Here is a 24,815-nt window from a genome sequence, read left to right on the forward strand (position 1 = left end):
GTAAATAGAAAAACTAAAACTAAATAAAAATAAAAATTTGTGATATGTGAACGAACTAAAAGAAGAATGAAAATTGAGTCAAAACGAAAAAAAAACAGAAATAGCATTATCGTTCAATCCGGTTAAGTCGTGCAGAGGGCTTGTTTTTAGGTCGCCCTGAGCGTTCAGTTATGTTGCGCTTTTCACGATGCAGTGATCTTGTACCTTGGGCTTACTAGAGTCACGTCGACCGTTGTTTGTTTGTTGAGCACATTTGGCTTGTTGGGTTGAAGCAGTTAGCATTTTTGGTTGACGGTGGCGAGTTTTGCACAGATGTTTGTGGGTAGAAAGCAAGAAAGTAACATGTAGAAATACTTTAATTGCAGTGCAGATGGTAATAAAAGCAAATGTAGCGTTAGAGAAGAAGAAAAGAGTCTCTGAGTTTCAGTGCAGGACCAGCTGGATCAGAACTTAGTGGAAGTCCAGCACTTCTCTGGCACCAGGACTGCACTTCATGCAGGGACATGTGATCAGGGGAGGGAGGCAGAGCTTCACCTGTCATCATGAAAAGTAAAAAAAACTAATTATGATAACATAAAATACGTTTGTCCACTGGTCTGTGCTATACTGTACATTCACTTTCTGTATGATTCCAATAATTTTGATTATTTTTATAGTCAAAATCGCTGAATTTGTGCATTTCTTGTTCAAATACAGGAGAGAAACGTTAGATGCAGCACCGACGAGCTTCTCCTCGCCTCAGACTGCGCTCTCCCTCACACACTGGGATGATGCCTGAAATTGGCGCGAGACTGTTGCTGTCTCTCTGTATGTCGCCAGTGTAATGTTTGCAGACACGTTTATTATACACCCTGACTTTCCACAGTCTGGCTAATACCTTTAATGAATGTGTGTGACATATTTAGGCTGGCTGATCAGATATAAAACCGCAGTGAAAAAGCACAAGGTGAGGCAGACAGTATCGTGCCGCACTGAAGGGGACACATGTGAGCCCAACAGGTGCTTGTTGCTGCTGTTCTTCTATGCAGAGGCTCTGGGCGCCAATAAGTTAGTGATATCAGAAAGTCAAGTGCACTGCAGCGATCTGTTTATATTTATCTTTTGTTCCGACTGACTGCTAGAATGGAAGATTAAGATTTTTAAAACTAAAGGAAAATAAGGTGGATGGAGTGATGGAGACTTTTGTGGAGAAGGACAAGCACTTGGACTTCATTTACAAATAAAGGTAAGACCGTAAACAGTTTTCAATTTTATAAAAATGGGATCAGACTAAGAAAAAAAATCCAATATTTAAAAACTAAATTTTGACCTTAAATAAAATATTTTTTTGTTATTCTTCTTATCCTTCTGTTGAACAGTCTGTATTAAAATTGATTAAAGCATCAGAATGAAAAACTTTTAAGAACAACTAAATATTTCAATTAAGATCAAAGTTGAAATCTGTTTTTTGTTCACCACTCTATACTTTCATTTGTGTTGAATGAGTATGAAGTGTGGAATTGCAACGGCAAATTTAGAACACATGGAGGGTGCAGAGCAAATGTGCTCTTCTATATATATAATCTATCTATTTATGTATTTATTTTTTTAAAGAGCTTCTGTGAAAGGCCAAATTTCTCTGTGGGGACAAATAGAGTATCATCTATCTATCTTTTAAAGTATTCTGCACTGAGCTGAAATATTCACTTTGCCTCCATCTAATTCAGCCAGATTTCTTTCCTTCACCTTTGGAAGTAACGACAACGCCTCCATTTTCACAACACTCACCCAATAATAAAGACATTATGTATACGCCATACCCTTCTCTGCCTATAGATCTGGGTTCAATTAAAAAATTTAAAGGAATACCTCACCCAAAAATGATACTTTTCATATGTTAATTATCCCATGCAATTTGTAGTGATGGCAGAGAAAAAACAATTCAGGCACTGCATAGATAAAAAGGTTCTGATAAAATCTCTCTATTATAAAAAAAAAATCCTCGGAGAGAAAGTCTAGGGAGATGAGACGTGATCTTCACGTAAAGATAACGGAAAACACTTAAAAGACCCGTGAGATGAAAGACATTGGCCACGGAGCGTCTCACGGGTACCTTAAACATGAGACATTGTGTCAAGAGATTGTCCCAGGACTGGGACGTTTCACAGGGACGTAGAACATGAGATTCTTGCAAGACATGCTGTACTTACAACCAATATCAAATAAGACCTCGGGCAGCAAAACACTCAGTCGTGTAAAGGCTTTCAGCAGACACAGATCCAGGGCTCTCAGTGCATATAAAACATAGAAGGACAATACGTTATAGATGAAATGTCGACGACTAAGCGAAGAAGAAAGAGCAGCGCGAAGAAAGGAGACTAAGAAGCATTTGTAGAGAAAAAATTGCAAAAAAGAAAAAGAATAATCAAGGTGCAAATTCAGAAAATAAGGTAGAATTGAAAAAAAGCACGTCCAATCGGACACAGAATTAAAAGACAAAGTAGAACTTCATAAAGACGTTCAAAAACGTTGGTGCTATACACTGTGGCATCCGGCCAGGGCTGGAGCTTGTACCTCCTCCAGACCACGAGGGGGCAACCGTCCTGGTTATGTTATGTTATGCGCCCCGGTGCCTGAACAACCCTGGAGCCCAGCACTTCCGCCACACCAGGAAGTGCTGTGGGGAAGAAGACAGGGGACACCCGGAGGGCTTCCAGGTGCGCAGCCGGCACTTCCGCCACACTGGGGCATGTCTGCGGAGAAGTGCTGGGAAGCAGCTGGAGCCCATCCGGGTTCCTATTTAAGGGGCCGCCTCCCTTCAGTCGAGAGCGAGAGTCGGGAGCGGAGAGGACTGAGCTGGAGAAGGCAAGGAGGCGGCCTGAAGAAAGGGAGGCATTGTGTGGCCAGGACTTTGGGGGTTTGTGGTGCACATATTTATTGTAAATAAACGTGTTTGTGGGTGACATGAACGTGTCAACTTCCACAACACATGCAGAGCAGGTTAGAGATTATGAAAGCAGTGGAATTCGAAAGGCTCAAAAAAAAGTTGCCGTAATACAAATGCGGAGAAAGGTAAAGAATATGAAAGCAGGAAAATGAGAAAGTATCAAAAAAAAAAGAAAGTAAAGATCGCAGGAGCGCAAACAAATGGAAATTATTATTCAAAAAAAGGTAAAACAATCACCACGGACCAGGGGTCATTGAAAAAAAGCAGGACAAAGCGAGGTCAGAAATAAAAGACAAAGAGTAGAAAGCAAAGTAAAACGTTATAAAGAGGTTAAAAAATAAGGGGGCCAAACACATGCAGAGCAGGCTAGAGATAATGAAAACTGGAATTCAAAAGACTCAAAAAAAAAAAAAACGTAGGTGCGATACACATGCAGAGCAAGATACAGAATATGAAAGCAGAAGAAAATGAAAGTGTCAAACAAAAGAAAGTAAAGATTGCATTAGTACAAACAAAGAGAATTTATTACTCGGAGAAATAACGAAAAGGCGAATAGAGATCGAATATATGGACATAGGTGATATGTCAGAAGTATGTAAATATTGTAAGGCTTTGAAGTTTAAGTTAGAGAATTTCAAAAACGGGGTTTAACTCACATGCATTTATTGGTTACTTTTCAAAAAAAATTATTAAATGCTGATGATGTCGATCGTTTTATCTGTGCTGAAACTCCAAACAAAGAAACCTATCCTGAATTATGGTACAAAGTGTGGGCGAAAACTCAAACCAGACAGCAGGTGTGGTTATAAAGCAGCTTTATTTTTCAGAGTCACAGTGAGAAGAGTTTCAGAAAAGCAGACAATCAAATATAGATGACAGCGTCAGGGCTCTTCTGAACCCCGTCTGTTGGGTGGGGTCCCGTTTTATACCCCTAGAATGCGTGATTTAATATCAAGAAAAAATGCAACAGTCACCATATTTATTATACACAGTCCTTGAGCCCCTCTAACGTCCCTTGTAAAGCTTGATTTCTTGGCTCCTTTTGTTATGGCGTTCAGATGTAAGCTAAGGGACAACGTGATAAGGCAGACTCATGTGTGGAATGCTCAGACCTTGAGTCCTTTGCACAAATATTTTTCTGTTTGCTAAAACAAAGCATGCTTTTACAAGGTTAGGTAAAGCCTACTTCTCAGACATGAATTAGTACAAGGGAACGAAGAGAACATTCAGTTTCCACAAAAGTCATTAAACACACGTCTCACGGACCTCATTTAAAAGATTCAGCATATTGGGACGCAAAAAATTCCAAATATTGTTTTTACAGAAGTTCTGAAATAAAAATTAAACTAATGAAATAGCAACAATTCAAAGAAAAACAAAATCTTAAAAGTGTGTATCCAGAAAACCAAACATGGAGGCTGGCAAGCAATGCGAGCAGGTGGCAAAGCCCCCTAGTAATAATAATAATAATAATAATACATGTAATAATAATAATAATAATAATACAAGACAATAGTGCAAATGCTGCACAACCCTAGTCTTACAGGATTGACTTTTTGAATTAAAGATCCTCCTCTTGACCTCATTCACTGGTGAAGAGTCGTATTTTCAACTTGCTGTGTTACTCGGCTTTGCCCGCAAAATTTCAAAAAATAAATGGCCTCACTTACAGTGCCAATCGGATGCATCAGAAGTACTACATAACCATACAATATTTGCATTTGCATGTTAAGTTGTTTCAAATAGTCCTTGGTGGTGTTGGTGTGAACGAGGTTGCAGCAGAACTCCGCATTAAAGGACAGCACCAATAGTGGTACTTGTTAATGTTACAAAGATTAATTAAAGTTGATTCACTCAGTGGTAAAAACTGTTAAAACTCTTGACTCTCTATTAGCCTGAATGCCTAAAATTAGTAAAAAAAAAAACCAGAGTTAGTAAATTACTTTTACTAATTCAAAAGCACCACCCTGTTCTTATCCATTCTGAAAACCGGCATCTCCATCAGCTATAGACTAAAAATTGAGCTTCATTGTGTTCTGATGGCTGGGCTCCATTGGGTAACTTATAGTTTTTTTTTTATTTTTACTTTTAATCTCTTTGTTGCTTTGTTTTTTAACTTCTTAAAGCACTTAAGGCTGATCGATGATTGGTACTGCGAACTTAATGACAGTATACAGGTGGGCAAAAGTGTTGGCTTTTTCTAAAACGCTGTTCATTGATAAGAAATGCAGTGCAATCCGTTTATCTCAGACTTAATGTCACATATGACAACATCCCCGGGTCTGCTGAAGCGATCATTTCACCAAGGGGACCGCCATCCTGCTGCTCTTCTAATCACGCGTGATTCATGAAGTGGAAACCCCACCCCTCCCTCCTGCACTTCAAATGCTGTCTGTGGCTTGTCAAGGAACTTAAAAAGATAAAACTGGATCGAAAGGGCAAAAAGGTTGAGATATATTGCTCTAAAATAAATGCTGTACTCCAGAGAGACAATGAAATTGATATTCCAAAATGGCTGAAGAAAAAGCAGTTGATCCCTTTGGTGACATGCTGGGTTGCTGATGCTGTTACATTGTGAGTGATGATGAAATCATTTGGAGCACCGCACTGGCTGATGGGAATTGCAGTCCCCACATCAGCATTTGCACAAGGTTGCAGATAAGATGAAGAAGGTGTGTGTGTGTGTAGGGTAATTATACGAATAAAAGGCAAAGCCCTCACTGACTCACTCACTCATCACTAATTCTCCAACTTCCCGTGTAGGTAGAAGGCTGAAATTTGGCAAGCTCATTCCTTACAGCTTACTTACAAAAGTTGGGCAGGTTTCATTTCGAAATTCTACGTGTAATGGTCATAACTGGAACCTATTTTTCTCCATATACTGTAATGGACGTTAGCTCGATGGTCATGTGGGGCGGAGCTGCGTGTGACATCATCACGCCTCCCACGTAATCACGTGAACTGACTGTGACCGCAGTACGTAGAAAAGAAGGAAGAGCTCCCAAAGATTGCTTTTCTCCTGGACAACTATATGTTGCATTCTCAAGAGTGAGCTCACACAGCTTTGTCATATTACAACCGGAGTGCAGCCAGAAACTTTTAAGTGCCGGGTCTTAGCTAACATTAAATAAAGCCGTGGACATCGCAACATCACACAAAAGAGCAGCTCACGTGAACTGCCTGAACACAGTACGAGTGATCACTTCCATGCATCAAACCTGTTCAAAAAACGCATTACACAATTGACAAGGTGATGCTTTATATGTCGTTCGTTTATAAAACAGCAGAGAAGCTGTGTAAAGGCTGTTTCACAAAAAACCAGTGGAGCGTCTTATATGAGCAGGCAGTCAGCTAAAGAAGGGAATCAATAAATATCTATATAATTGTAATAAACGAGCAAAAAATAACGCCGCGGATTAAATAAAGGAAATGGGTACCTGAACAGTAAAGTAAGTCTCGAATAGCTACACAATAACTATAAGAATCGTAATAAACGAACAATAAAACAGTACAGAACCGCGAAGCAAGGAGAAACGATGGCCTTATATGGTGTTTGTTTATAAAGCAGCGGAGAAGCTGTGTGAAGGCAGCTACACAAAAAAACAGCAGAGCGCCACACTCTGAATGTATTGATAGCATCACCGTTATACCCTCTGATCTCCCATTTCAATTGAAAGGCCACAAATTTCCAGTAAGGCTCTGCTTCGCGATGACAATTAATAAGTCTCAGGGACAGACCCTACAAAAGGTTGCCATTGATTTGAGGCAACATTGCTTTCCTCCAGGACAAAACTATACGTTGCATTCTCAAAAGTAATATATATATATATATACACCCCGATCTACATACTGTCAAATAAACGAACTACACATCGTGGTGCAACATGAGAGGCCGCCTCTCTAGTGCTGACGTCCGAGGTTCGATTCCCGAGAGGGGGTGCAGTGAGTGTGTAATGTGTGTGCCTGATGAGCCCAGAATTAGGGCGAAACACGTGCCGCGTACTGTTTGCATTATTTGACAGTAAAACTATTTCAATATTTTCAATATATATATATATATATATATATATATATATATATATATATATATATATATATATATATATATATCAGCTTCCGATTCATTTTACCCTCGCACCCCCTTGCTTTCAGAAGAAGTATGAAAAAATATGAGGTTAACGCAGAAAAACAGATCACCAGTTGAAGCTTTATGATTAATGGATACTTTATTCACCATCAATAATTGTTTTGGTAAAGCCATACTCAGTGTAATCCTCCTTCCATGTTATAATTTTTCTGCGACTAGCCATGATTAAATGAACGGTAAAAAAGTAAGAGCGAAGCGACGCTGACTTATTCAGGGAGGCAGGTGACAGCTCAATAGCTCGAATTTGGATATAAGTAGGTTCTATTTAGTCGCCAGAAATATCTTTGGTAGGAATGTAAGTTGAATTTAGTCTTTAAATTTCTATGGTGAAGAAAAAATTATGCAATGATGACTAAATTTAACTTACATTCCTACTAAACATATTTCTGTCAACCAAATAAAAATTACTTATATTTAAAATTTAAATAGAACTTGAACAGATATGATAGTTCATAATACCCACGCAGCACTAAGTGCACGTAAGAGTGGGAGTCATCCGTTTTAACAAGCAGCATATTGCACTGATACGAAATAGCTTGCCCATTTAATTATTTAGGAATGGATAAATAAATTAAGATTTTGTACAAATAATGTTCTTAATTTTTCTTCCTCGATGAATTCTGGTACCCCCAGCAACAGCTGCTCGCACCCCAAAGGATATATATATATATTGATATAGATATACATATATAGATAGATAGATAGATAGATAGATAGATAGATAGATAGATAGATAGATAGATAGATACTTTATTAATCCCAAGGGGAAATTCACATAATGAGTGGTGGTGGCTGGGCCCTTTTATAGCCCACCCGGAAGCGTTCCAGGTGATTAATCACCTGGTCCTAATTGCACTTCTGGGTGGGGCTGAAGACTCGTCCAGCCGGGCTGTGGGAAGCAGACAGCCCCCCCTAGCGGCCACCCCACCAAGCTGTGGAGGACTCCATCTCCCATGGAGCCCTGCGGGTGATTGGGGAATCACCGTCGGCCAGGGAGGCTGCCACCAAGCGTCCCGGGGGAGGTACTGGACTGCCCATGGCGGCTCCCCCGGAACATAAGCAGCAGGGGCATCCCTGCTGGGCATGGGACCCAGCTGTCCTTCACAATATATATATATATATATATATATATATATATATATATATATATATATATATTTACACTCACCTAAAGGATTATTAGGAACACCTGTTCAATTTCTCATTAATGCAATTATCTAATCAACCAATTACATGGCAGTTGCTTCAATGCATTTAGGGGTGTGGTCCTGGTCAAGACAATCTCCTGAACTCCAAACTAATTGTCAGAATGGGAAAGAAAGGTGATTTAAGCAATTTTGAGCGTGGCATGGTTGTTGGTGCCAGACGGGCCGGTCTGAGTATTTCACAATCTGCTCAGTTACTGGGATTTTCACGCCCATTTCTAGGGTTTACAAAGAATGGTGTGAAAAGGGAAAAAAAAAGGAAGAGCAACTTTGACTGAAATAACCACTCGTTACAACCGAGGTATGCAGCAAAGCATTTGTGAAGCCACAACACGCACAACCTTGAGGCGGATGGGCTACAACAGCAGAAGACCCCACCAGGTACCACTCATCTCCAAATAGGAAAAAGAGGCTACAATTTGCACGAGCTCACCAAAATTGGACAGTTAAAGACTGGAAGAATGTTGCCTGGTCTGATGAGTCTCGATTTCTGTTGAGACATTCAAATGGTAGAGTCAGAATTTGGCATAAACAGAATGAGAACATGGATCCATCATGCCTTGTTACCACTGTGCAGGCTGGTGGTGGTGGTGTAATGGTGTGGGGGATGTTTTCTTGGCACACTTTAGGCCCCTTAGTGGCAGTTGGGCATCGTTTAAATGCCACTGGCTACCTGAGCATTGTTTCTGACCATGTCCATCCCTTCATGACCACCATGTACCCATCCTCTGATGGCTACTTCCAGCAGGATAATGCACCATGTCACAAAGCTCGAATCATTTCAAATTGGTTTCTTGAACATGACAATGAGTTCACTGTACTAAAATGGCCCCACAGTCACCAGATCTCAACCCAATAGAGCATCTTTGGGATGTGGTGGAACGGGAGCTTCGTGCCCTGGATGTGCATCCCACAAATCTCCATCAACTGCAAGGTGCTATCCTATCAATATGGGCCAACATTTCTAAAGAATGCTTTCAGCACCTTGTTGAATCAATGCCACGTAGAATTAAGGCAGTTCTGAAGGCGAAAGGGGGTCAAACACCGTATTAGTATGGTGTTCCTAATAATCCTTTAGGTGAGTATATATATATATATATATATATATGTATATGTATATGTATATATATATATATATATATATATATATATATATATATATATATATATATATATATATATATATATATATATATGTCAGCAACACTCATGACAATGACAAAACAATTACATTGTCAATCATGTTACGTTATTATTTAAATGTTTCCTTTTCTTTTTCATTACTTCTTTAACACACTACTTCTCCGCTGTGAAGCGCGGGTATTTTGCTAGTACATACTAAAACACATTTCTTACTGGATCAGAGGTACCAAACTGACTACCCTCACAGCCACCACGCCTGGCAAACACTTGTTAAATGTGTCTTCTTTGAACTTTGCTGAACTTTGCTCCTTTCACTTTGATTCAGCAGGAACAAGAGCTGTCATTTGCATATAACGGCACACCCCATTTCTCCGTGTGATCACAGCCAATGTTATTGTGAATGGTGGGGGCACAGTTTGTTAGAATATGCCACTTGCTACAGTATTATTAACAACAAATATCAACAAATAAAAAATGTGTGGGCCAATTTTCTTTTTTCTACATCGTCAAATTTCAATCAAATCCATCAAAGCATTTTTGAAAATTTGGGGTATTTTGTTTTTCTATTGTGGGGTGGGCATTTCCCTCTAAATATTGATATATTGAAATGTCCTTTCTTAATGGAATCCTACTGAGTTAGATGTGCCTTCCTGGCAAATTTCAGCTTTTTAATTAAATGAGAAATAGTGTTTATTGAAGAGTGAAGGAGTCGGTGTGTCAACTTTGCATTACATATACATATAGATTTAAAAAGTCAATCCATTGTGACATGTTTGCCCCGTTTATGATGTGCACTCAAAAAAAAATAAAGTATGTTTTTCACGTTTTGAGTAAATAACTGACATGTAGATTGGTGATGACACACTTTGCACATTACAGAGTTTACAAATAGACTTTAAGGATGTACTTGGACACAAAAAGTGCAAAAACTACATCATTCCAATATTGATATCATAAAAAATGTTTTATTACTAAATGCATTTAAATGTTCAATGCAGTCCACATACAGTAGAGAGGGCCGTTGTTAGCAGCTTGGGGGCCCGACACGGTTCAGAAATGTGCAGGCCCCGGATGGGGGTGGTCGGTGGGGCAGAGCACCCCTGTAGCTCTGTGAAGGCGTTCTAATAAAACGTCTGGAAAAGGCCTTAGATGACCAGTAGGCCTACATGTACGCTTGTGTGTATGCAGAGTGGTAAAATATTGATTTTGTTCTGGATCTGGTAAAGGCCGGTAATATAGAGATATTTCATGATTTTATGGTGATCTCTCTGAATGAATCCGAAATGAATCTCTAAAATTAACGTTTGCTATGGTGCATTTGGCAAAGTTACGACACTATGACAATATTATTAGGGATTTAGGTGAAGACTGCAGTTTGGATAATAAATTACCATTGTTAATAAGAGTAAGACTAAGAGATGCACATTCCAGACTGAGCGATCGCTATTTATACATTCCCAGTCCCATGGCCATGCCCCCAATTCCCTGCCTGCTGCCCCCTGCTCCTACCCTTCCCCTCCGAATTCGACTCAAAACGATAAAATTTAGAATGAGGAGGGTATCGTGACACATGACGTCAGGGAATGGCACAGATGGCTGCAGTGCCAGGGGCATGACAGGGGCCCCAGGCCCACAGCCCGACAAAAGAAAAAAAAATGTAAGTCGGGGCCGGGTCGGGGCCCTACGAGGATACGTACTTCGCGTATGCCTAAGAACGTCCCTGCAGTGGATTCACAAAGTATTCAGACCCCTTCACTTTCTGCACACTTCGTTCTGTTCGAGATTTCATTTTAAATGGATAAACGTGCTACTTTTGCCCATCAATCTATACTTGATAACCTATTTCTTTATTTATCAAAAATCAAAACTGAAATTTCTCATTCATACAAGTATTCAGACCCTTTGCTGTGGCAAATAATTAAAACTATTTGTTCTAATTCTCCTTGAGATATGTGCAGAACTTGGAGTTAATCTGTGGCAAACTGATTTGATTGTGTATCATTTAGAAAGGCACACATCTGTATATATGAGATCACACAATTCATACTGCATATCTGGGAAACAATCAAGACATGAAGTCCAAGGACCTCTCTGGAGCCCTCCATGATCAAACTGTGATTAGGTGTAGATCAGTGTGAGGGGGGTAAAACCATTTCTAAAGCTTAGAGTGTTCCCAAGAACACAGTGGCATCAATAATTGTGAAATGGAAAAACTTTGGAACCATCAGGACTCTTACTAGAATTGGCTATCAGGTGAAACTGAGAAGTGCCTATTCTAAATACCATAGCTGCTTTAGCGTTGTTACTCTCACTGCACCTTCTTCTTCTTCTTTCAGCTGCTCCCATTAGGGGTTGCCACAGCAGATCATTGTTTTCCATATTACTCTCACTGCACCACTCAGAGTATTTATATCACTGCATCTGAGTGTGGAATCAAATATCTACAGAAGCTGAGAAAGAGAATTATCGGTATACAGCATCAAGCGCACGCTGCCTCAGCCATGCTGTCTATTGAACTGCTCTCATATGAGAAACACTTCAGAGCCTTTCCTGTACAGACCTCGCGTTTCAGAAACACACTCCATCAGTCCATCAAGTGCTCCTTGTAGAACTGTTTGTACTTATTAGTACAATTACCTCACTGTAAACTTGCGATACAGTTATAATATTGCACAACCTGAGCCACTTTATAAAGTGTATATATACATATGATGATGATATCATTTTTAAGATGAAATGCAGCAAAATATGTTTATTATATTATACAGATAAAACTTTAACTTCATTTAAATAATCTATATTGTTAATAATTAAACATGTGAGGACACGGTGCCACAGTGCTAGCGAGCCGCTGGTGCTTCGTTCACGGATTGTTCCTGCCTTGCGCGGTATTCTTGCTGTGGCTGCCATGACACTGGAAGGATAGATGGATAGAATAATTAAACATGTACTACGAAGATATTTCAATGTTCCTTAAAAGTTTTGAAGAATCAACGTTCTAAGCCTAATAGCTTAATGTCTATTACAGAGCTGATTGTGTGGTGATTGGGTAGTTGGAGAAAGAAAAGGAAGGACAGGAATTGGGGGTTAATACATTTGAAATAGACAGTACTGCTGCAATAAATTATTTCATCGAAGGTCACGCACGGCAAAGCAAGAATCTTTTGTGAGACATGAACAATCACTGCGCCACCGTGTTCCCATGTTTAATAACGTGCTTTAACTCCTATCAACATGAAAATGATATAATTTATACATCTCAGTATTTTAGTTATTCAGACAGCTGTAATATCACGAATGTAAAGGATTCTGTGTCCTGTCAAGGGAAGAGAAAGCCTGTTTAAGAAGCATGTAGTGATTCACACACACAGAGCACATAGAAGATCAAATAGAAAACAAAGCACTTAATGTGCTACTTTAGTTACGATGGGATTGAGAAACTAGCAAATTAAATGATTTTAAGATGAAGTTTATGATGTTCTACTATGTGATTAAAGTTGACATTTCGAGCTTTTTTTCCAACTGTGTGCCTATTTTTATTCTCTGTACCCTAATAAGCTTTCATATGACACTCAGACAGTGGGCTACAATTCGCCTTTTCACGCCGACTTTGATATCTGACAACGTCTTTTTTATTTCAGGCACTATGCGACTTTGTGAATATGAGCTTTCAAGTTTCTCCGACACTCTGTCACTCGATCAGCTTCCTTTTGTTGTTTATACCACTGTTTAAACCAACAAATAGTAAGTTTTCCTTTCCTCCAGTTGGTATTTGCTGAAATTCTTCTATTTTCCCCCGTGCTTTCGCCATTGCCTTTTCACAGAATGCTGAGCTTAAGGGCTACTTATGTTGATTTGCATATTCAAAGAGTTGTAATTCTGGGAGGAGTTTGGGAGTGTCAGCAGGCACATGCATGTGCATTACTTTTCACGCTGACCAGGATTTATGGAGTGGAAGAACATGGAAGTTGGCGAATGCACAGATTTATGTATCTGGATTTTTTTGTGCATACGCACATTTGCCCAAAGTGCTGAATTAAGGGTCTGAATACTTATATGAATGTGAAATTTCAGTTTTGATTAAAAAAAAATTAAAAAACCATTGTAAAAACATGTTCTCACTTGATCATTAATGGGTACTGAGTGCAGATTGCCGGCCACAAACTGCAAATTATCCATTTAAAATGAAATCTACAACACAATAAAATGTGCAGAAAGTGAAGGGGTCTGAATAATTTCTAAATTAATTGGATGATCCTCCCAAGCAAGCTGAAGTATGGAAATGGAAAATTTAAATTCTAAGCTTAACAACAACAACAACATTTATTTATATGGCACATTTTCATATACAAGTAAGTGATGGAGCTCAAAGTGCTTTACAAGAAGAAGAAAGAAAAAAGAAAAATATAAAAATAAGATGAGACACTACTGAGTAACAAAGAATAAAGTAAGGTCTGATGGCCAGGAGGGCAGAAAAAACAAACAAAAAAAAAACTCTAGGGGCTGGAATAACAAAAACATAATCTGCAGGGTTTCTGAGGCCACAAGACCACCCAGCCTCTACTAGGCATTCTACCTAACATAAATGACCTCAATCAGTCCTCAAGACTTTTAACCTTAGCTGAAAACTCTTGGCCTACAAGACTATCCACTATGAAGGTCTACAACATCTTGGAGGTAACCAGCTCCTGTTGGACATTATGAATCCAACTTTTAACTTCACCCTTCCCTGCCCTCCTTTTTACATAAAGGTGGTCTATTCAAATGGTGGCCCGTGGTCATCTGTGACCCAGAAGCAACCTCCAAGTAGCCCACTCGCCCAGCCTGTGGTCCCATCAGAAATGCAGACAAGCATATTTCCCGAGACTTCCTAAATTCCTACAGTAGTACAAACTAAGAATGTATCACTTCATGTACCCTAGCAACATTCAACCCACAATGTAGTGTGTCGTTGTGTGTATGGAAGTGGTTGTAGTAGTCTGAGAGAGTATTTTTCTTGCTCACGGTACCTCTGCCGTGACAGCTGGTAGTGGCATTGAAATGCATTGAATTGCAATGAAATCAGTACCTGAGTTAAGGGCTCAGCGTAGAACTTCAGTGATCCTCTGGCAGATGTCAACATTTGGACCTCCAGTGGATTTGTAGTTCTGACTGCCTGGATTACGATGCCCACGCCATCCACTTTATCCTTCTGTAGCTTTTTAATCAGCCAGTGTGACATGTCAAACTTGCTGTATCAAGAGAGTGTCAGAGGCAAGAAAAAGTCAGTCAGACAGTCTAAGCTGCAAGGTTAATCTGGAGAGGTCATTGATTTTCATATAAAAGATACTGTTCATATTATTATTATTCATCATCATTATTTGTATCATTATTATACTTTCTGTACTTCTGACTTTGTACTTTTAGTTTTTGTATATTTTATAGTAGAAAGATAAGATTTAATAAAAATGTAATTTATCAAGCCAAAAAATGCAATGCTTTTTACATGTTTTTTTGAGAAAAAATGTAACGCTAAGGAGGTCAGTGTTTGGTAGGCTACGTAGCAGGACACTGACAGATTAGGAAAACCCAGTTGTGTTATTGTATGCAATGAGAGTCCTTTAAAAAACATGAGCCCCTTGGTATTTCACAAATCTGTTACCATCTATTCATGGTTATTTAGTGTATGGAGCCTGTTACAGATCTAGATAACTAAAGGTTCTTTTTGGAACCTTCATGTGGAAGGATCTTTGGTTCCCCAATGGCATCGCTCTGAAGAACCGCTCTGGAACCTTTATTTTCAAGAGTGTACCTTTTTAAAATGTCAGCTAAATTTTCCAATTTTATAACTTATGATTGCTGCCATTGTGTTCTTTATGTTAATAAAATGCATTCAAATCCTTTTTCTTTTGTCACAGTCACTCACTTTTGTTTTCTATCCGACTGTCTTGGCTTATTCTCCTCACTGCTCTTTTGCATTTTTTCTTCAGAATCTGCTAACGTGACAGTTAAGTGTCAATTCACGACAAGTGGAAGTCTGGGACATGTGCATCTTTACACATTCCATAGACTATCAAGTCTAATAAACAGGAATTCTTTCTTTCGGTAATCACAATATATGCAAATTAAACTGGTAAAGCACTTAAAAGCCAAAAAAAGTAAAAATAAATAAATAAAGCTGGATATGTCTATGGCAAGCACACTCTTAGTTGTATAACAACACAGTAACATCCTACAATAAACAGTACATGTTATATGCAGATATTTGCAGATAAATCCATCCATCCATCCATTATCCAACCCGCTATATCCTAACTACAGTGTCACGGGGGTCTGCTGGCGCCAATCCCAGCCAACACAGGGCGCAAGGCAGGAAACAAACCCGGGAAGGGCGCCAACCCACCGCAGGACACACACACACCCACACACACACCAAGCACAGACTACGGACAATTTAGTATCGCCGATGTACCTAACCTGCATGTCTTTGGGCTGTGGGAGGAAACCGGAGTACTCGGAGGAAACCAACGCAGACACGGGGAGAACATGCAAACTCCACGCAGGAGTCTCCTAACTGCGAGGCAGCTGCGCTACCACTGCACCACCGTGCCGCCCAACCTCGGTTATAATTTATTTAATTGTAAATGAGCAGCTGCTAGCCTACTACCCCGGGCAGGGCGCCAGCCCACCACAGGCAGATAAATACATTTCAATTTAAATAATTTATTTATTAATATTCATTCATTAATTCAATTACTTCATATAATCAATGTCAGTGCATAATATATGTTGTCAGTGAAGTATTTAAGTCAATACGGACTATATTATTATCTTTATAATATCAATTTAACATTTACACATTTTTGCTCTTAACAGAACACTTAGAGTGACAAAAGTCAGATGTCTCTATAATTAATAATTAAAATCAAACAAACAAACAAACTCACAGTTACTTAACCTGTTTAGATGTTAAATTAGAATATGTTCAAGGGAACACATCATACACTTTTCTTCTTTTTATTCAGATTTTCGTATTTTTAGGAAAACCTAATACAGTCATCCCATCTTACCCACTGCTTTGACCAACCACATTTCCAAAATATTAAAAAAAATCCAGAATATTCTCAATAAAGATCATTTGAAATTCCTGTGTGCAGTGCTGCCCGCTAAACACGCACAAGAAAGAACAAGCACAGGCTGATGCTGTCGAGTCACGGTGAACCCAAGCACTGCCAACCCTCGGTCCTGCCATATCAGCCCCTTGTGTTCGCTTTGTGTGCACAATCGCCTTTATATAAGTCCTGAGCATCTACAGTTTTTGCACATCCTCACAGGGTCCTCAAATCATATACAGACAGATAAGGTGGGCCAGCCTGTACTTAAACTTACTAGTAATATCGGTCCGATATGTATCGGTAAGCAGTCATCTTTACCACACACATATCAATGTTGTTATCAGTCTAAAACATCCATCAGGCCCTAGGATTTTATTCCCTGAATTGTGGTGACGGGAAATCACAGCATAATCTACAGCAGGGTTCTCCAACTCCGGTCCTGGAGGGCTCAGTGGCTGCAGGTTTTCATTCTAACCCTTTTCCTAAATAGTGACCTATTTTTGCTGCTAATTAACTTCTTTTGAATTCATTGTAATTGACTTGCTCTTGAAGACTCAGACCCCTTAATTGTTTCTTTTTCCTTAATTAGCTGCCAAACAATAGTGAGATACAAAATGAGCCAAAACAACTCATGTCCATCATATAATATCTGAAAATAAAAAAAGGTGAATGTGTCAGGAATGCTGATCTTCTCAGGTCCACAAAACATTTGAACAGTGTGCTTAGAAAAGAGAAAATCAACATTTTCAGAAATCTCTGCTATTTCACAATGAGAAAAGCAACATGCCATGGAATTAAAGAATGAGTTTAATTAACGACAAGAACCAGAACCTAATTAAGCAGCTGGCTGGTGTGAAATTGGTTGGAGTTTGAGGCCCTGACTTAGTTGGTCTTCTCTTGGCTCACTCACTTCACATTTAGTTTCTGTTTGGGTGTCATTTAAGGAACGAAATGAAGCAATTTAGGGAAACAAATCTTAAAAAACAAGTTAATTAAAATTAATTCAAAAGATGTTAATTAGCAGCAAAAACAGGTCACTAATTAAGAAAAGGGTTAGAATGAAAACCTGCAGCCACTGCTGCCCTCCAGGACTGGACTTGGAGAACCCTGATCTAGAGCTTAGCATTGCAGTATTAGTCAGTCTTTTATTTGTATTTGTCTTGTACATTCTGGCATTCTAAAAAATGAGGAATCCATTTCTGGTAATATTTTCACATTTTTGTTGTGTTCAAGCTATTAAGACGCTTAGTAGAATAACAGGCTATTCAGTTCCCGGTTTGTAAAGTGCAAGAGAAAGGAGGTTGTGTTTAAGCTACTTTCTATAGGATGTTAGTGAGGCCTCACCTGGAATACTGCATACATTTTTGTTTCCTCCAAATTACAAAAAAACGACATAACAGCGGTAGAGAAAGCCCATTGAACAGGGGTCACCAACTCCAGTCCTGGAGGGCCCCAGTGGTTCTAACCCTTTTCTTAATAAGTGATCTGTTTTTGCTGCTAATTAACTTCTTTTGAACTAATTTTAATTGACTTGCTCTTGAAGACTCAGACCCCTTAATTGTTTCTTTTTCCTTAATCAGCAGCCAAACAATAATGAGATACAAAATGAGCCAAATCAACTGGTGTCCATCATACAATATCTGAAAATAAAGAAAGATGAAGGTCTCAGGAATGCTGATCTGCTGAGGTCCACAAAACATTTGACCAGAGCTCTTAAAAAAGAGAAAAGTCAACAATTTCGGAAATGTCTGCTATTGCACAGTGAGAGCAGCAACAAGCTGTGGAATTAAAAACGAGTTTAATTAACGACAAGAATCAGCACCTCATTAAGAAACTGGTTGGACTGAAATTGGTTGGAGTTTGAAGCCCTGACTTAGTTGGTCTTCTGTTGGCTCACTCACTTCACACTTCATTTCTGTTTGGGGGCCATTTAAGGAAAGAAATGAAGCAAATCAGAGGAACGATGAAGAAATGCAGGGGAACCAATCTTAAGAAAGCAGTTCAATTAAAATTAATTCATAAGAAGTTAATTAGCAGCACAAACAGGGCACTCATTGAAAACCTGCAGCCACGGTGGTCCCCTAGGACTGGAGTTGGCGACCCCTGCCATAGAAAAGCATATCAGCTGATTTTGCGACAGAGAGGTACGAGCTAAGAGAAGAGACTGAAGGAGCTGAACCTTCAGGGCTTGGCGGTCTCAAGGTCGGGAACCCCTGCAGATTTTATTTGTTCTCCAGCCGTCTGGAGTTTTTTTTTGTTTTTTCTGTCCTACCTGGCCATCGGACCTTACTCTTATTCTATGTTAATTAATGTTGTCTTATTTTAATTTTTACTTTGTCTTTTATTTTTCTTTCCTTCATTATGTAAAGCACTTTGAGCTACATTATTTGTATGAAAATGTGCTATACAGTATAAATAAATGTTGTTGTTGTTTTCATATTTAATCATGACTGAGGTGTTCAAAATTATAAAAGGAATCAGTACACTGGACCCCAATTGTTACTGTAAAATGAGGTTTTCGACAAGAACACGGGAGCACAAATAGAAACTGATTAAGGTAAATTTCTCAATTTTTCATCACACATGAAATAAAAGTACAGTATTGTGGTAGAAAATAATATTTAGGAGACTTCAAAGCTTGATTTGATATTGTTTTAGACAAATTAGGTGAATAGCATTATCAAACTGCTGGTCTGAATGGTCCATTCTGATCCAAAATTGTGCTAAATGTGCTAAAGAAGAAGTAAATAGTAAAAAAAACCAAAATGAAGTAAACATTCCTGCTTGCCTTCTTTCTAGTGTCTTCATTAAGTCATCCAAGCTGATCTCCACGGCCTCTAAACTGGTGGAGCCAATGGAGCGGAGAAGGCTGACTTTGGCCTTTCCATCAGTTTCACAAATGCCTGTTGTTATTGTCCCCCTCAATTTGCCTTCATCAACAGAGGAAGTACTCACTGTCACTTTGGTGTTTGTTTCCTGGCCTGTATGAATGCAAAAAGGCATCGGTTGAATGATAACATGGTCTTTACCCAACAAAATCCAGAACCTGCTCAACGGCCTTTCTATTAATTTGCCCGTATTTATCTCTTAACTTCCCTTCCAACACTTTCTACAGTCAACAGTGTTGCTATGGCCTTGAAATTCTGTAAATTGGCACTAAAGCGCAACTTAAGAAAATGAGCTCCTCTTGACAGTGATCTCATCAGACCTTCTTCAGATGCAAAGAATCTTGTTATCGTTTTTGATTCCTCCCTTTCTTATTCCACCCACAAAACCACTTTATGAAACTTTCCTTCTTTCACCCACATAGCATATCCTATGTTCACTCATTCCTCTCATTTTCTAACGCTGAGAAACCTGTCCATGCATTTATCACATCCCACATGGATTATTGTATCTCCCTGCTGGCAGGCGCCCTTTCTAATCTTACATCACCGCTCCAGTTAATTTAAAACTCTGCTGAAAGAGTCCTAACATGGACCAGCAACAGCGAGCACATAACACCCACCCAGCTTCGCCTCCACTGGCTTCCTGTGTCTTACAGGACTGAATATAAAATTCTCTTAATAACCTACAAAGCTTTAAATGGCCTGGCACTGGACTGCATCAGTGACCTTCTCCATCGCTATGGTTGAGTTCGCCCATGAAGGTCCTCTGATTTTGGCAGTCTTGTTGTGCCCCACACTAACCTGCACATTGTGGGTGACAGGGCCTTTAGCCTTATAATATAGCACCCAGACTTTGGAATGACCTCCCGAAATTAATTAGGTTAGCTGACTCCATTCATTCTTTTAAAAAACAACTTAAAACACATCTGTTCAGGAAAGCTTTTAACTTAACCTAACATTCTGCCCCTTCTTTCAGTCTTCCTCCCTGTCCAGATGCTCAAGATAATTTGTGTGTGTGTGTTACACCACAAATAATGTTATTTACTAGGCTTTTCTTTTAGTACTGAATGTAGTATTTTACTCTGGTTCATTGTCTTTTATTCTATTCAATGCTTTTGTATGTCCTGTGTCACACACGTGCACATGGGAGGCAGCTAGAGGGCTTAAATAAGAGTAGTACCATGCCAGACCAGGGGGTGGCAAGCTGCACTAACTGTCTCTCTCTGTCCTCTGCAGACTATCCTCGGGAAATCCCATTAGGTGCCAGCGCCATTGATGACATCACTTCCGGCACGGGGGCTCTGGCTGACGTCACTTCCGGTCTCAGAGAACATCACTTCCAGTTCCACTCCAGATGACATCATTTCCTGTCACGGCCTTTAAAGCCGCCATTTTACCAAAGTCAAATCAGTTCTGTTTTGGACAGCCATGTTGTAGTATGCAGGTGCTGCTAGAGGAAGCTGTGGGGAAACTCACACCCTTTTAGAAGGTCCCACCTGACCTAGAAGTGCTTCTAGGGTGTAAATATGTGGCAGCAGAAGTCCTCCCAAGTCTAGAATAAAAGAAGCCACTCAGCCTCTTCCAGGTGAGTTGGAGTCAGGTAGTAAGCACTTTGAGTATGGGAAAGGTGCTACAGTGGGATGCAAAAGTTTGGGCAACCTTGTTAATAGTCATTATTTTCCTGTATAAATCGTTGGTTGTTACGATAAAAAATGTCAGTTAAATATATCATATAGGAGACACACACAGTGATATTTGAGAAGTGAAATGAAGTTTATTGGATTTACAGAAAGTGTGCAATAATTGTTCAAACAAAATCAGGCAGGTGCATAAATTTGGGCACCACAAAAAAAAAATGAAATCAATATTTAGTAGATCTGCCTTTTGCAGAAATTACAGCCTCTAAACGCTTCCTGTAGGTTCCAATGTGAGTCTGGATTGTGGTTGAAGGTATTTTGGACCATTCCTCTTCACAAAACATCTCTAGTTCATTCAGGTTTGATGGCATGATGGAACCACCACCACATTTTACTGTAGGTAGCAGGTGTTTTTCTTGCAATGCTGTGTTCTTTTTCCTCCATGCATAACACCCCTTGTTATGCCCAAATAACTCAATTTTAGTTTCATCAGTCCACAGCACCTTGTTCCAAAATGAAGCTGGCTTGTCCAAATGTGCTTGAGCAGACCTCAAGCGGCTCTGTTTGTGCTTCCTCTGCATCACTCTCGCATACAGCATCTCCTTGTGTAAAGTGCGCCGAATGGTTGAACGATGCACAGTGACTCCATCTGCTGCAAGATGATGTTGTAGGTCTTTGGTGCTGGTCTGTGGGTTGACTCTGACTGTTCTCACCATTCGTCGCTTCTGTCTATCCGAAATCTTTCTTGGTCTGCCACTTCGAGCCTTAACTTGAACTGAGCCTGTGGTCTTCCATTTCCTCAATATGTTCTTAACTGTAGAAACAGACAGCTTAAATCTCTGGGACAGCTTTCTGTATCCTTCCCCTAAACCATGATGGTGAACAATCTTTGTCTTCAGGTCACTTGAGAGTTGTTTTGTGACCCCCATGTTGCTACTCTTCAGAGAAAATTAAAGGAGGAGGTAAACTTACAATTGACCCCCTTAAATACTCTTTCTCATTATAGGATTCACGTGTGTATGTAGGTCAGGGGTCACTGAGCTTACCAAGCCATTGGAATTCCAATAATTAGTTCTAAAAGTTTTGGATTCAATAAAATGACAACGGTGCTCAAATTTATGCACCTGCCTGATTTTGTTTGAACAATTATTGCACACTTTCTGTAAATCCAATAAACTTCATTTCACTTCTCAAATATTACTGTGTGTGTCTCCTATATGATATATTTAACTGACATTTTTTATCGTAACAATCAACGATTTATACAGGAAAATAATGACTATTAACAAGGTTGCCCAAACTTTTGCATCCCACTGTATATAAGTACAATGTATTATAATTATTATTATAGGACAAGGCATGTCACGAAGAAAAATAGAGATGAACTGTTATTGGAATCATACTTGTGAGTACTTGTTTTGGAGAAAGAATGGGGAAAAGGTACTTTGTGCAATAAAATTAATTTAGAATAATTAATATAGAATATTTATTCATATCACACTCTTACCTATACTCCTTGTATCTCCTTCCTTCAATACTTTATCCAGCTTTACTCCAGTTGGTACATATTTCATTGGTTTCCATGGCCAAATGGAAACCACCTTTTTGACCAGATACAATAATTTAAATTTGGACGACATGTTTGAACTTTGGACTGGTATTAGCATACCAGTGGGGTCCAACTCATATGCAATCTTCTTTGTAGCCTTCTTAAACATTTTCTTCTATCCTAAAAAGATAATAAAATAAGAACATGCTAAATGCAACATCATTGTAAGGTTCATTTACAAAGAGGCTTTGCTTTGCTAGGACATAATGGCTTAACAAAGTCTTCTGTAAAAGTGCCCAACATTAATAATCTAATAACCAATCTTAATGCACGTAAAAAATCAAGGCAGTGCGGCATAAACACCAATAATTTAATTGCAATTACTACTTTAGATCAACAATGCATTAAAACTATAAAAACAGACTGTAGATTACATAAAAAATACACACAGAGTGGCGCTAACTAAAATAACTGTTCCAAATACCAATAATGCGCATAGAATTCAGCTCTGCCCCTCCGAAACATTAAATATGGCACTATTAAATGTTAGAGCTTTAACTAACGACTTTTATTATCAACGATCTTATTAGTGAGAGAAAAATTGATTTTATTGCACTAAGTGAAACGTGGCTTAACTCAGATGGCAAACATTTACTCGAAAAATTGATTTTATTGCGGCTGTTTTAATCGAATCTGCGCCTCCGGATTACAGTTTTACTCGTGCAGACCGCCAGGGAAAAAAGGGGGGCGGCTTGGCAAACATTTACTCGAGCCGGTTAAAATGTAAAGATGTTAGTTTTGGTAAATTTAAGTCCTTTGAGTATCTCGCCGTTGTTATTCATGGAGATTCTCACGTTCTAGTTTTATCCGTGTATAGACCTCCTAAATTTAACGCGTCTTTCTTTGAGGAATTCTCAGACTTAATGTTAATTTTAATTACGAACTATGACACACTCTTAATAGTCGGTGACTTTAACTTTCATATCGATAATCAGTGTGACCTAAAAGTAAAGGAATTCATGAACCTCCTGGACTCTTTTGATTTGAGACAGCTCGTTAATCAGCCTACACATAAAGCAGGTCATACGTTAGACTTAGTGATTACTAAAGGAGTGAAAGTTGATATAAAGCAGATCATTGATATTGGTCTATCAGACCATTTCTTCTACTATTTAATATAGAAATAATGTTAGGAAACATTCATGAGAAGCATATTGTTAAAAAACGCTTCTTTAATTCAGCAGCATTTTTAAAACTTACAAACATTCTAAGCAATCAGTCCATTTATAGTGCTACCTATAATAGCGAGGATAATGTAAATAGTAAGGTGGAAAATTTAAATTCTAAAGTAAGAGCTGCTGTTGACATAGTTACACCTGAAAAGACAGTTAAAAAATCTTCTAGCATTGTTATACCATGGAAGACCCAAAGAGTGTCTGATTTAAAGAGAACATGCCAGAGAGCTGAGCGTAAATGGAGGAAAACTAAACTAACTATCCATTATGAGATATTGAAGGTTAAAATAACAGAATACAATAACACAGTCCGTCTTGAGAGGCTGCTATTTCTCTAAGATTTTAAATAACAATGCTAGTAATCCCAGAGTCTTATTTTCTACAAATGATCGTCTGTTAAACCCAGGTAACACAAAGGAATGCCCCAAAATACTTCCAGTGAAACCTGTGAGAACATTGCTGTATTTTTCAATCAAAAAATTAATGATATTAGAAATAACATAATATATCTCCCCAACACTGCGGAACCTCCTAATCCCCAGTACTCCGTTATAAACAAATTAACTCTTTCACAAGGATAGATTTACCTGATTTACATAAAATAATCTCTCAACTGAAACCCTCCACCTGCGTCCTTGACCCAATACCAACAAGGTTTTTCAAAGAAGTATCAGGCGTGCTAATTGATAATATTCTTGACATAGTAAATTCATCATTAGATACGGGGGTCTTCCCAGACTGTCTTAAGACTGCTGTAGTTAAACCCCTACTCAAGAAAAATAATCTTGACCCCTCTGCTTTGAAAATTTTAGACCCATCTCTAACCTGCCTTCTTAAGTAAAATTCTAGAGAAGGCAGTCATTATGCAGTTAAATGACCACCTCACAAACATGCTATTCTTGATAAATTTCAGTCAGGTTTCAGAACAAATCACAGCACAGAAACTGCACTCGTTAAAGTAGTAAATGACTTGCGGGTAAATGCAGACAGA

General features: G+C 38.9%; 1 protein-coding gene across 2 annotated transcripts in view; it reads right to left on the reverse strand.

Moving 5' to 3' along the window:
• Positions 1-24,815, reverse strand: part of LOC120532376 — a 70,879-nt gene that overhangs the window by 24,748 nt on the left and 21,316 nt on the right. For both annotated transcript variants that reach the window (XM_039758311.1, XM_039758310.1), the window contains exons 2-4: positions 22,548-22,769; positions 19,304-19,496; positions 14,490-14,652 (exon numbers count right to left, since the gene is read on the reverse strand). In XM_039758311.1, the coding sequence (XP_039614245.1) occupies positions 14,490-14,652; positions 19,304-19,496; positions 22,548-22,758 (567 nt within the window). In that variant the 5' untranslated portion in view covers positions 22,759-22,769. The remainder of the gene's footprint in view (positions 1-14,489; positions 14,653-19,303; positions 19,497-22,547; positions 22,770-24,815) is intronic.

Source organism: Polypterus senegalus, chromosome 7, assembly GCF_016835505.1.
Source record: "Polypterus senegalus isolate Bchr_013 chromosome 7, ASM1683550v1, whole genome shotgun sequence".
NCBI classification, from domain to species: Eukaryota; Metazoa; Chordata; class Cladistia; order Polypteriformes; family Polypteridae; genus Polypterus; species Polypterus senegalus.